Source organism: Engystomops pustulosus, chromosome 2, assembly GCF_040894005.1.
Source record: "Engystomops pustulosus chromosome 2, aEngPut4.maternal, whole genome shotgun sequence".
NCBI lineage: Eukaryota > Metazoa > Chordata > Amphibia > Anura > Leptodactylidae > Engystomops > Engystomops pustulosus.
Genome location: NC_092412.1, coordinates 216,983,392 through 216,998,394, shown reverse-complemented (window position 1 = coordinate 216,998,394; position 15,003 = coordinate 216,983,392). Strand labels below are relative to the sequence as shown.

Below are 15,003 nucleotides of genomic sequence, written 5' to 3'. Positions count from 1 at the left end.
TTAGCAAAAGCTTGCGGGAACGGGAGGATTAGTCCTTAAAAGAGCTATCCTCACGTCTTATAGATAGATATGTGGTGGTAGGTTACCTTTAAATACATGTGCAAGCAGTTTGCACTAAAAAGAATGTGCGAAGTCAGACAAATTACTGGTGCAGGGGCTTTATTAAATCTGGGCCTATATATTTAGCTGTTGAGCTTCTGCTCTGCAGCATGCTGGTCATGGATAAAAACTCACTGCACCAATAAGATTAAAACAGCTATCCTGTTATCTAAATATTATAAAAATTGGTTCTTTATTACTTGAGGTGCAAAGTTTAGGGAATGTCATTGTCTACGGATTTTCCTGTTTGGATTTCAGGGTCGGGGCGCCTAAAATAAGTCACTGATCAGCAGCAGGTGAGCTAAGTTTTGCCTAGAGATCTAAGGTTTGCCTGCAGGAAAGTCTGGAAGGATCAAGTAAGAGGATCTAACGGCCATGTTCACACATGGCGCTTGAATTGCATTTTGAAACATAATTTCAGCGCAATCGGAAAGGGCGTGGCCTGATCAAAAATGCGTTTTCACTGAAACACATTTGATTGCTAACAAGTATCTCATGTTCCCTGATGAGAAACATTTCAGTCGAAAATGTGATTGGGCCAAGCCCCTCTCTGTTGCTTTGAATTGCGCTTCAAAATGCAATTCAAATACCATATGTAAAATTGACCTAACGAAGTTTTCTGCAGTGCTCCTAACAAGTGCGCCTTCATACATTGTATAAAAGTTGGTTTAGTGTTGGAGCTCACCACTATACACTGGATTGGGACCAAGCTGCACCTAGGCCATGAGGCAGAGGTCACCAGCCTGTGAATCGGGAGTAGTGCACACAGTAGAATGGTGTGTAACACATAGTAGTATTCATCTATGTTATAACATCCATAATGCTTACATGGACTAGTGATAAACTGCAAGGACTTCTTGTTTTATAGTACATCTGTGAGCAGTCCTGGGAGACATTTTTAATAAAGTTCATTGGTTGTTTTTGGACTTTCACCCTGATAAGATTTTCAAATGTTTATATACAAAACTTTCTCTAACTATATCAGTCAATGTAAGGTTCAGTGACATTTAAGATTCAGTAGAAAATGGGGGTCATGTCAAGACTCAATATGGAATACATAGAGTATTAGTGGGAAATCCAGGTTAATGAGTGGCGGATTAGCCAAGTTCTGTTGTATATCCAATAAATGACCGGGAGAAGTAGTTTAGCTTTTCACCCAATTGTTTGTTTTGGAATAATTCCCAATGTTTTATAGAATACTGACCTTGGACAACTCCCGATTCCTGTTCTCAGCCATGAAGAAACTTAATTTGATGGAGCGCAAGAAAACAAGCCTTTCCTGTGCCCTACTGATTGCCACGATCAGACCGCACCGCAGGAGGGTCACCATTGTGTTGTATGGTGCCATATTGTAGGCTTGGTTTTATTGTCTCCGGCGTTCTTGTTTACAGAGACTCTGTGCCATACTGCTTGCTGGGTTATTTCCAGTTTCCAGTTCTTCACTGGGCATTGACAGGATTGGGGAAGTAAGGGGGTGGTGGGTTGCTGATGTAGTATAAATACCATCTGTCAAAGAAATACTTTCTTGGATTGCAGTATTACATTATTTCTTGCCAAATTATGATTCATGGGACTAAAAAAGAGATGATCTAGAAATAATCATTCGTACTTATTATACTGTAATTCATATAACCTTTCATTGGTTGATTTATCCTTCTGCGTGTACAATGTCATGAATTATATGCTTTTAACCGGTAATAAAAAATAGCGACAAATTAAATGGGAAAAAGGTCTATACTCAACTGTTAAAGGAGTTGTTGAAGATTGCAATTTTTAAGTAGCAGTCCAAGAAAGAACTTCTTGATGGGCATCTACCACCAGGATGAAAGACTATGCAAATGAGCCTGAGGGGCTCCAGGCTCCATTAACGCTCGTGGAGCTTGGAGCCCCACAGGCTCATTTGCATACTATCCTTCATACTGGTGGTAGGTGCCCTTTAAAGATATTTGTCTCTATACAACACTGCTAGTCCAGTCATAAATAGATCATCAATATCAAAACGATTAGTCGGTGCAAGAATCAAACGAGTACATAATTGGAAGTCTAACTCCATTTTCTGTGTAGTGGCTGCCACCAGGGACTGCAGCTTTGTTCCTATTTAACTCCTCAAAGATAGGCGCTTTGATAGTATGCCACAGTGGCATTAAGGCTGTGTGGAGAGGGAACAGAAGATGAGCCCTCTCCATATACAGGTCAGGTGACCACTGTGATCTACAGCACCCACCACTTATAACGATAGGTGCCAATTGCAAATATTAGCCTTTTATGGATCAAAAACATTTTATTGAACAAGTGCACAGGGAAAGACACAGTAGGAACAGCAAGCCCCAATGTAGGGTCACTGGTTACAGGTCATACTCCTCAATGGAGGTTAACCTTTTAAATGCCAAAGTGGAATGCAACCGCAGCACTTAAAGGGTGACTCTATATTAAGTAAGATTGTCACCTCTGTTGATTCTCCCAGGCTCCTATCGCCTATTGAATTTAAGCAGCACATGGGAATTATAATTTCGAGCCCTCAGTCTCCAGTGGATGGATTGACCTATCTGCATTTGATAAGCCATAGGGCAGACTTTCTGTCTATGCATATTATTCCATCCACTAAATAGATTCTGAAAGCTTCCAGAAATCAGATCATGAACTAGGGAAAGAGTCAAAGACCACACCAGTATGTCGAGTGCAAAAAAGTTTTAATGATCTTCCTGAAAAAAGTATAAAATGTGCTTTGATCGTTTCATTTCATTAATATTCTGGCACATGCTTGGTGTGCTTTTTATGTTTTTACGTCTTTTTTTTTTAAGTATTAAATATTGTTTCTGTATTTATGACCACCTGACACATCTACTGTATGTGTTTTATTTGTTGGATTGATCATTTAAAATTTCACAAACTACACCCTGTGTGTGTCTTGAGACAAAACCTTACCATATCCCCTTGGCTAAGCACTTCCACCTTCTACCATTCACCAGCCAAAAGATCGGCAGTTTTTTTTTTTAGCCCTTGAAATCTCTAATCCAATATACAAGTAATATACTCCTATTAGATCTCTGTATATGACTTTACACATGTGATCTTGTATTGCCAGCATGTTTGTGCTCAATGAAGAAGTAATTCATGTAAAGCACTGCAGTCTGCCTACTACTGCTTTCACTGCTTTCTAGTGATCCTGGATATAGGGAAATATGCAAATACATTTTCAAGGATGGGACAGGGAAAACAATACCTCTTTAACTGTGTAACCTTGTAAAGCAGCCCTCTTAACATCAAGCATGACTTTCAGGAAGCCTAATGACATGATGCAGGATTAAAGCCAAACCAGTATATCTTATCCAGGCATGTGGAGACTTACAGCCATTGATGGTTCTTAGGGGATTCTGGGAAATATGCAAATAATTTTTACAGGGTGGGACAAAGAAAACAATGCCTTGACAGCCATCTTGTGAGGCAGCCCCTTTAACATCAAGCATAACTTTAATGGAATTCGACCATGTACAAAGCATTAAAAACCTATAAATACTCACCTCCGCTCCTCTTCCCCTCGATCCCCGCGCTGACCATCACTAAGCTATTTACAAGGTTTTTTTATTTTTAATGTTTTGTAGTTGATTTCAATTAAAGTCATGCTTGATGTTACAAGGTAACTATCAAGGCACTGTTTTCTTTGTCCAATCCTGGAAAAATTGCATATTTCCCAGAATCCCCTTGTGGAGCATTAATGGCTATAATTCTCCACACGCCTACAAGGTGGCTTAATTGGCAAAGTCTTACTTCCCGACCCTGGGTACAGTGATAAGGAATAGAGGCATTATAGCGAAGGTTCTTTTGTTGATTTTTATTGTCAACATTTGTGTGATTTCAATAAGCCAATACCTCTTTGCATAAATGATTTAATAAAAGAATTGATTTACCATTCCCATAACCTATAGACAAGGATACAATTGAAGGAATCTTACTTTTAAATTTCAAATACATATTTTATTTTTTTTTTTTTTAAATAAGTTCTTAGTTTGGTCCAAAATAGTCAGTTCATAAATATTAAATAGGAAAATAAATAATGTTTTTTTTTTTTTATTTCGGGTGCTTTGGAAGGCAAATCTTGGTCAAGTGAAATATTTATAAAATGCAGATGATGTCTGCTACTTCTTGAACCCACTGAATCTGTTGTAGAAATTGAGATGAACAGTTCTTGACAGTATTCTCTATGCCATTGCTGCAGGTCATCCTGCTAATATTTACAGCGATTTAAAATAAATGCGATTCACATAGGTTGCCCAAAGCTGGCGAGGAAATGTCGTTTTGCTTATTATTGCTTCAGTTCAGTTCACACCATGTACATTGCTGCTGAAATTCTTTTTAGAGCCAATTAAGAGATTCATTGTTAATATAGCAAAAGGAAATGAACATGGAATAGTTTATAGCATACTGTTAATGTGATGTTACTATACAGGAAATAGAATTTGTTTTATGTAGTTACGGTAATATTGTGTTAGTAATGTGCGTTTTCAAGTAGAGCAGCCACCATTAGGAAGGCTTAGAAGTTTATTAGGGATGGATACCCAAGCGCCCCATAATATTTCATAAGATTTTATGTTATGTTATGGATCAAACGGAACCTGTCACCTCTCCTGGCATATGTGCGTAACAAAATTTTTTGAACAAAATTGCAAAAATCAGGGATCAGATAATAGTAAACTTTTTTTAATAAATATGTTCCTGTCTCCTTCTTTTTCCACTGCCTTTCTTCCTTATTTAAACAGTTTGTGTAAATCAGTTTTCTGCCTTGTATCCAATGACAGCTAAGAGATAAAGTGCCTAATGACAAAGGAAATCCATCGCCACAATTTTCCTTCCGTGCCGAAAGTTAACCTTAGAAATATGCAAATAAGGCTAAAGTACTTTCGACATCACTCCATGGTCCACCAAGACGTGGTTCAAGAGCCCTGAGGTGCTCTGCTAGCACCCACAAAGCACTTTAGCTAACACCCACAAAGCACTTTAGCACTTTTGCATATTATATTGACATTTTGGCATGGAAGCAGCAGCTGAACAATAAAACAAGGGCATGAGTGGTGTGTGTGGGCTTAGCCCTATAGAACATAGCAGTTAGTTTGGGTAGGTAAATCTTGGTAACACATTCCCTTTTAACTATTTACAGAATATCCTAATAAATCACCAAGTAAAATATTCTCTACGTCTAAGAAGAGTCTGTTTCTCTTCTGTCTATGCTTTGTACAGGATTTTAGATGCACTGCTCACTACAGAAGAATAAAGGAGCATAAATATGGACAGAGAAGATGATTTATTAAGTTGAACATCACCTGCACTATTTCTGAAATAAAAATGGCTTCAAAGCTTTAGTTGTGCTTTTAATATTTGTCACCAGGCACCAGAAATATCATTTTTAGCTGATGTCAGGTTCCAATAGCCTATCGTATTCTGATTTTAAAAATGCATTCCGCATTCAGAATCATTTCATTACTTTAGAAAACTTTATTTCACATTACCTAGCTTCCTGCAAGCAGCTTGTGGAGAGTCTTTTGGGAGGTGGGTGAGGCAGAGGGCCTGTATGCCTGTGTCTCAGTCTCCTCATGCATTCCTTCTCTCCTCCCCTCCTCTGACTGCTCAATTCACATGACAGCAAGAGGGGAGGGAGCTGGATGAATGTGGAGGAGAGGAAGAATGCATTGAGGAGACTGAGACACAGTATGCAGCACTTGCTTCCCCCCTCTGGAGACTTCTCTCAATCTGCTGGCACGGAGCCAGGTAATATGAAATAAAGCTTTATAAAGTAGTGAAATGATTCAGAATGCTGACAAAGGCATTTTTAAAATCAGCATGTTCAGCTTGCGACCCGCACAACATGCGGCCCATACAAGTTTATGGAGAGGCTTAAAAAACGCATTGCACTCTGACCACACAGACCGCAATCATGAGACTTTTTCGTGTGGATTTTAAGCGCACTGCAAGTGAAAAATGCAGAAAAAACTGCATGAAAAACAAAATGCTTTTTAGATTTTCTTTATCAATGTGTAATTTTTCTTCATCTTGCCTTGCAGATTTCTTAGAGAGGAATGGAACAGCCATGAATGGTGATGCACTTAATCAAGACTCTTCCTCCCAGCTTCCGGACTGGAAGGAGTTTTGTGAGCTTCATGCACAGGCCGCTGCAGTGGACTTTGCTCAGAAATTCTGCCAGTTTTTAAAGGAGAACCCTCATTATAATGCTCCGGGAGCAGAGACCTCATTTTCCCACCATTTTGCTGCAAATTTTTTAGATTTCTTCAATTTTGAGGTTAGCAGGGTATATGTATCAGATTCCCCCACAAAGTATAACATTGTACCCTTTGTAGGACTACAAAACTGCCAGGTGCCTTTAGCAAGAGATTTTGTCTCCAGGAAAGAGGAAACCTCCACAGAGTCATTAGACAGCATGGAGAATACTATGACGAATAAATATTTAAGTCGGACTCAAGCCAGGGCTCATAAGGTGTCATCCTACGGACACTCACGAAGCTCTGAAGATGTTTCAGTACATGGGAGCTCCAAGCCAAAATTTAAAAAGGGTTTCTCATTGAGGAATATGAGTTTGTGTGTGGTGGATGGCATGAAGGAGATGTGGCATAGAAAGTCCTCTCCAGAACCTGGCATAGACAATGGAACATTAAAGCGGTCAGAACGGGAACATTGCACATCAGGCATCAAGGAACAAGTAGAGCCAAGGGAAAAATGGACTCACAAATTACGACTGTCAAAAATGCAGGCGGCTAAGATAGATGCTGTCGATATTCAGAGAGAAGGAACTCTCCGGTACATGGTTGCCGATGACACCAATTGTGTCGGCAGCTCTCAGTGGCAAAAATGTCGGTTGCTTTTGAGGAAAGCCGTGAAGATGGAGGGAGAAAGATTTCTCCTTGAATTCTATGTGCCGCCTAAGGTAAGACTTGCTTGTGAATGATTGTCATTCTCTCACAAAAGGTACAGTATGACTGGGGAGAACAGGCTGTGTGACTGAGACCGGTCAGAAGATCGGCATAGATCGTGGTAGATCAAATAGGCCATCACACTTAGGGTGTAGGTTACTTTGGGGGTGCTATACTCAAGATAGACCATTAATATCGATATGGTGGGGGAGCACCAAGAAGTTCTTCAACGATTCACCATGTACAGAGCAAGAAGACGATAGTGTCCAAACATACGACAGTGCTAAGTAATACAGACCTGTGCCAGATTTATCCTGGATAAAATTTAAGACCGTCTAGACTACATGACCTCCTATTTGTGGGTTTAGTTTCCACCAGCAAAATGCACCACAATTTTTAATTGTTCACATAAGTTTTGGTGCAGCTTACACAACGTCCCATTTCCCATCAAGACATGCCTCTTTGTAAGAGTCGTAATATTGTCTAAAACCCTTGATAAATGTGATGCAACCCCTTTTGGATCTTTTGTTTACACATTAAACTAATTTACAGTAGGCCAAACCAGACAGGTCTGGTCAGCTATGTCATGTGTGTGTTAGGCTGCAGATGTCAGGAGGATAAAAGGACTGGTATAAGGATTCCTTGGTTCCCAAGGAAGATAAACAGCTTCCCGGTACCTTTTGATGTACAAGCGATCACTCCGCAGTCATTCAGCTGCTCGTATTTTTGGCAGCATATCCCTGTGTACACAGGACTATGTGCTGCTGATAACGTTGTATCTTTTGTGCTACATTTGCTTGTATGTAGGTGGGTTGATAGCATAATTGATGGGGACACTTTAAATTTGGCCTGAAAATGTCACAGTCTATTAGACTCTTAAAGAGGTTTCTGTAATTGGGCTTTTCTTAAATAGGTCCCCTTTCTGACACTTCGGCTGAGCATAGCGCCTCCCGTCACTGCTGGCCACTGTTTCTATACAGAGGCAACTCAGCACCAACAGTTACACCAGAGGGAGGTGCGACCTTGAACACTAGAGAGTAGTATAGCACATTTGTTATTTTCGTAACCCTATTTAAGAAGAAACCCTGATGCTCTTGTCCGATTTCATTCAGTTTTGATGTGAGGACATGTCTGGAATTGGCCTGACGTGTCCTCACAACATATGGCACAGACGTTTCCCACTGTATACTTATACAGGGGGATATGTCATCCCCATAACTGGAGCCAATATGTTGCTTCCACTCCCCTTCTATTGCCTCCACTGAGTGTATGATGCCTCCAGCAGGATGGAAAGCTGTGCTACGTCTTTCCATCCTGTCTTTTTCATAGTATACGTCATATACTGGTCAGACGGAGACAACAACTACCTCCATCTGCCAGTATATGTCAATGGGTAAGCGCAGTATATACCAAAAACCCGATGTAGGCCCTTATTCTCCTACAGGATTTGCATTCAGCCCTCATTTCCTGAAACATCTCTACCTGCTTTGATTCTTGCTTTTGTTTGTTTTCTGGTGAGGTTTTAGCACATCCCTCAATATGCACAATATACTACCCTGTTGTAGAAAGTTATAGGGCCACATGATGCTGATCTATACACCCTAAATATCATAAAATTGCCTGGGAAACCTGGGAAACAATATTGCGCTGGCACTGAACATCCATTTCCTTCAGAGCATTTGTCCATCCTGGCACAAAATCTGGAATATTATAAAGCCAAGGGGGCTTTGTCCAGCTGTTGGATATATGTGGCCCTCCTACACAAGCTGTAGTAGAACACTGAGATTAGTCTCATAATACGCTAAATAATTAGCAAATTATTACAGCTGAACCATGTGAAGTGGCGAAAATACAGATTTTCAAAACTTTGTACAATACATTATCAACTACAGTAGAAAAACTAGAAGCAAAATATTTTATTTGGAGTGAAAAAAAAAGCCTGTTGTGCAAATTGTCTTGTGCTTCAAGACTTGGGTTGTGTTCATAAGGTGCAGTTACGGACGCATTCACACAACCGTTGGTGGCCAAAAATATGGCCGCAAGCTTGTGGGTGTAAATACGTCCCCCACAGGCCGGCAATGGGGGCATGGAGTGGTACAGAGCACATGTGCTGCACCGTACCGCTCCGTACACCGGGAAAAGATAGGACATGTCTATCTTTCCCTGTGTTACCGCACCGTGCGCCTCTCCATGACGCCGAACATTCATTTATGTGAATGTGCCCTAAATCTGCATCACAACATGAGATTATACTAGGAAAGCATAAATACATGTGATTCACCTGCTCCTAAGATGGAATCTACCATCAGAAGTAGATCTGATTTTATATTCCTCCTGCATGCCTCTGCCCTAACCTGTAATTTAATAATCCTGGAATCTAACCTAACTTGTTAAAAACTAGTAATATGTAAATTATCCGCAGACGCATGCATTTTCAAAAAGCACATGCGTTTTTTGACAGACCGCTTAAAAACGGGCTGAAAACACGTTCAAAACGCTGCGTGGGCCATCACCCTAAGGCTGCTCCACCCCACAGTCACCTCTGCAGTAAATTTACATATTACTAAAATAAAGTTTGAATGCATCCTTAGCTGTCATATCCAGGCTACATTCACAGGATGGAAAGATGCAGCAAGCAACGACTTTCCATCCTTAGCGGAGGCCATTAGGGGCTGTGGGAGACAAATACAAAGTATTGCATCTATCCCTGGCCTCTGCTGTGCTTACACTCAGGGAAATCCCTAGTGATGTAACTGTCCATATGAGGACAATTACATCACTAGGGAAACACCCTGAACATCGGCAGCAGCCAATCACTTGCTGCCGCCGATGTTCACTCCTCTCACTTAAAGGGGGCAGGGAAGGAACAGGACTATGTATGGCACTGTATGAGCATATAGCAGGATACGTAAGAATGCTTCTGTCTGAACGTATCCTTATCATATACTTAAAGGGAACCTACCACCACGAATCTACCTATAAAGGTAGATCGGGTGGTAGGTGGATGTAAGGGACGTGAGGATAGCTCTTTTTAGAGCTAATCCTCACGTCCCCGCTAACTTTAGGTACACTTTATTCCCCTAATATGTAGATTTCGTTATGCGGCTACTGGGGCGTGGAGTAGCCGGCACGAGGCTACACAGCGCGGCTACTCCACGCCCCAGTAGCCACATTACTCCTCCTACCCGGTTGCTTGCGGCGCGCAGCTCCTGGTAGCTGCGCGCCCTCGTCCAACAAGCCGGCTACTGCGCATGCGCAGTAGCTCCGGCCTCGGAGCTGGGACTGCTCAGCCGTCGGCCGGCGTTCTGCGCATGCCATCATGACGGACGAGGGCGCGCAGCTACGAGGAGCTGCGCGCCGCACGCAACCGGGTAGGAGGAGTAATGTGGCTACTGGGGCGTGGAGTAGCAGCGCTGTGTAGCCTCGTGCCCGGCTACTCCACGCCCCAGTAGCCGCATAACTAAATTTACATATTAGGGGAATAAAGTCTACATAACGTTAGCGGGGACGTGAGGATTAGCTCTAAAAAGAGCTATCCTCATGTCCCTTACATCCACCTACCACCCGATCTACCTTTATAGGTAGATTCGTGGTGGTAGGTTCTCTTTAATTTACACAACATTCAGTCTTTACTTTCCCCGCAGCCATAAGCCTTTACTGCTGTTTAGGCTGCCAGTAGGGTTCCAGCATTGTAACAAGGCAGCTGAGAAGCCTAATGGGGACGCCGAGGTCTGCAGGCAATAGGTTAAAAAAAAATTGAAACCTATTAACCCCTAACGAAAAGAAGATATTTTAAAGGACAATTTAGGGGATTGGTGTTTCTGCTATGATCCAAGCTATACTTTATTTACCCCAAGTGTTGAACACTGTAGGAAAAATCTAAAAAAAAAAACCCCTGATATAATTGTAGATTCACCAACAAAAGAAAACATTTATAATAAGCAATTAAAAAGACTGAGACTACCGTAAAAAAATGTGTGAAATCTCTGCCGTGAAAAACTAACGTTCTCTTCAGTTTTACAAGGCTGATTTGCATCTGTTTTCCACAGATCCTCAGAAACTGTAGCCTAAGGGGGTCATTTATCTTCAGTCCGGATATTTGTGCGTATGTTTCTCGCCTGGCAACTTTTTCATACTTCCACATCTTAATTTTAAAGATATCAGGTTCAACACTGAAAGATTCTTGCCGGTTAACTTTGCTAGGCGAGTGGAAAATTCGTAAATGTTGCAGCACAGATATAAATGTGCCACAAAAAGTTGCAAATATAACAGAAAATCCTAAGGATGGAGGCACACGTGCCGTTTTGACTGCGATTGTAAACGCTGACCAAGCCGCACCCACAGGGGCGGGCCTCGGCCTGATCGCATTGGCGTTTCTATGGAAACGCCTGCGATCGGTATCGAGCCGCCGGTGTTTTGCGCTAATTTAATGCAAAGAAAACGCCCTGGTGGGTGCAGCTTGGTCTGCGTTTGCAAACGCAGCCAAAACGCCACATGTGCCACCGCCCTAAGATAAATGACCCCCAATGAGTGATATGTGAAAGAACGTCATAACCAGGACATGCTCTACTTTTTAATGTATCAGTTACACAATCGATCCATTAAAAAGTTTAACATTCAGGGTGATGGCACACGTGGCGTTTTTGAAAGGTTTGAATTAAGATAATTGGTCAAACCTGTCGAAAACGGATGCGTTTTCAAAAAACGGACTGCTTAAAAACGACCAAAAACGCGCTCAAAACGCCCTCAGGGTGCGGTCATGCGTTGCGTTTAGTTGCATTTTCATTGCGTTTTGAAATGTACTACAACAACTGAGGAGAGGTGATTTACCTATTTACATTAACGTTAACATTAGCATTTACAAAACACAATGTAAAGACGATATCAACATATGTGTTAACATCATGTTAATGCATGTGTTTACAAATGCTCATGCTAACGCATTTGTTAACCAAACGTATATGCTAACGTCATGTTAACATCACGTTTACTATGTGTTTTGTAAACGCAGATGTTAACAGTAATGTAATTAGGCAAATCACCTCTCATCAGCTGTAGAAATGCGTTTCAAAACTAAATGAAAACTGAATTTTTAGGCTTTGGACTTGCGTGAATTATCTTAGTGTTTAATAGGATGTAAGTCTGTTGGAGTTTTTGAAAACTTGCACAAAATTGTGACTTTTTACTACTTTTGTGCAGCTGGATTTCTAAGATGCAACAGTGTAAAGCTCTGTCGCAGAGAACACTGCAAAATGGGTGTAAAAGTCGCAAAATTTTCAGCGCAATTACGTTAAAATGTTGCAGAAAAGAGGGGGGAAAAAAACAAGTTTGCCGGCCATTCTAAGAAAACAGCAGCCCACAGTCGGTTTTTCACGGTTGTGCGTTTTCGCCCTCAGATTGATTGTTTACCATTGGTCTAGATGCAGACTTCTGAACATAATTCTGTTTTAGTAAATCCTTGGATGTCCCATAACACGTCTACATGATCTTTTCCTATTGCTGTGCCTAGCGTTCCTATGTGTAATCACAATTTGCTGCGATTTAATAACTACATAAATGTCTAGTGATGAATTTGATTCACTCTCCTAAAATATCTCTGATCTGCGAAACAGAGTCTGAGCTATAACATTAATGAATCCCCTGGACAAAACCCCACGTGATTCTCCTAATGGTCTGACTTAACCAGCTCTGTACTCGGTGTAGTAGCTTCTCTCACGGTGTCTGCTTTTGTTAAGGCTGCCATTGAATTCATGATACTCCCACCCAGATCAATTAGCACAACCACAAAACAAAGTGTAGGGCTGTGAGGGGAGCAGCTGATGCCAGGAGAAGCTACTTGTATATTCTGTTTGTACATCCAGTGAAAATAAGGGGTGGAAAAAACCTTTCATTCATTGATTTACTATGCAGTGGGATGTATCAGTGATGAACAAGAGATATGGTGAGATGTATGTGTATCTGTAATGCGACATGTATGTGTCTGTGACATACGCTTAGATTTTTTTTACCAGATACCAAATACCAGAAGTCCTGAAAAGTTGCTTGAAAAGCTATTTTTTAGGATAGAACTGCGGTTCTCAACCTGTGGGTCGCGACCCCGGCGGGGGTCGACCGACCAAGACACAGGGGTCGCCTAAAGCCATTGGAGCCACAATTTTATCATGTTTTTGCCTCAAATCGCATTACGCACACTCTCTTGAATGTCATCATTTAAGGTCTTGCTTCAGGGGTCACTATAGCAGCCTTATTTCTATACAGAAATACAGCCTGCCGGCTAAAGGACCTGTGATGATGTTATCATCACATGACCCTCCGGCTACTTAATCACAAACAGCAGGGCTGCTGACGGTCAAGAAGGGGACAAGGATGGAGGACTAGACCTCTAACGTGTTTACAGTTTGTCCCACCTTACCTTTTTGTGAAGTCCCCCTCCCACTTCCTTCAATAAGTTAAAATGTGTCATACTGTCCAAAACACTTGTTAAAACCTATTGACTTGAGTATAAGCCTAGGGTGGGAAATGCATTTGTCACAAAAAAGTCAATACTCACCTTTGAGTGCTTATTGGAGCACATTTACTTACCCGTCCATGTCGCGATCCCCCATCCAGAATGTCCAACAATCATGCACTGTGTCACGATTCACGTAGATCGTGCGCCCGATATCCTGCATGTGTCGCTTTCCCCGCATGTCCCCTGTGTCGCTTTCCCCTGGTGCATGTCAGTGCATGTCTTGCGACAAAATTTGAAAGTTAAATCCCGCGCTTAGTCCGAATCAGTCAGATCATCAGACAGCCCGCCCCCCCATGAAAGCCGGCACCGCTGCGCCAAAATACGATTGCGTGTGACAGAATCCCCTGCTAAATGCAGCGCAAATTGGAAAACAACAGAATATCTGACAAAAGTGCGGTCCGCGGACCCTTAGTAAATGAGCCCCATTAACTTTTTTTTAGACTCAAGTACAAGCTGAGTTTGGGGTTTTCAGCACATTTTTTGTGCTGAAAGACTCGGCTTATACTTGAGTATATTCGGTACTCACAAACTGAGTATAGGATTTCTCTGCTTTAGAAATTCTCCACTAAAAGACAATGGCCCACATTTTTTAAAAATAGTGCGGTGTGCGCCAGATTCAGCAATTGTGCCGCACATTCTTCATGAATCTGGAGCTCCCTGCACTGCCCCGAGAGAGTACAGCATTTTTTTTTTTTTGATGCACCTTTAACATTGGGCATGCAACAAAATTCATGCAACATTGGGCATGCATCGGAATGCCCCTTTTAGTGCAGAAGTTTGTGTTACAGCAGGAATAGTGCAGCTGCGACACATATGTGGTGCAGAAGCTCCTTTAATACACGTGCAAGCAGTTTACACCAAAAAGATTGTGCAAAGTCCGACAGAAAACTGGCGCAAAGAGCTTTAATAAATCTGGGCCAATAAGCTGATTTTTGGGAGTCCCACTGGTAGAACAATCAAGGTTTATTTGAAGGATAATCTTTAGCGCCCCCACAGGATACATTTAGCATTGCATATTATACATTCAAATTAAAAGGATATCTACAATGCAGAACAGAACTGGTCCTCCTGAGTGAGGCCGGTGCCACACGCACCACTTTGTCTGCGTTTGAAAACGCAGACAAAGCCGCGCCTAACGGGGCGGGCCGCGGCCCGATTGCGTCGGCGTTTCTATGGAAACGCCTGTGATCGGGAACAAGCTGCCGGTGTTTTGCGTTAATTTAATGCAAAACACCGGAGGCTTGTTCCCAATCGCAGGTGTTTCCGTAGAAACGCTGAAGAGTTTTCAAACGCAGACAAAGCGGTGCGTGTGGCACCGGCCTAAGTGATGCTCTTTTTAACTGATCTTCATTCTGTCTACGGCCCCTTGCACATGAACGTTTTTACGGATGTGTGCTGCCTGTACTATATTTTTTAAATACGGGTAGAGCACAGCCACATTCGCTTCAACGGGCAATACAGTCATCAATTTGG

General features: G+C 41.8%; 1 protein-coding gene across 2 annotated transcripts in view; it reads left to right on the top strand.

The window, feature by feature from the left end:
- SH2B2 (SH2B adaptor protein 2) overlaps window positions 1-15,003 on the top strand; it is a 68,697-nt gene that overhangs the window by 30,037 nt on the left and 23,657 nt on the right. For both annotated transcript variants that reach the window (XM_072138164.1, XM_072138163.1), the window contains exon 2: window positions 6,156-7,033. In XM_072138164.1, coding sequence (XP_071994265.1) covers window positions 6,182-7,033 — 852 coding nt within the window. In that variant the 5' untranslated portion in view covers window positions 6,156-6,181. The remainder of the gene's footprint in view (window positions 1-6,155; window positions 7,034-15,003) is intronic.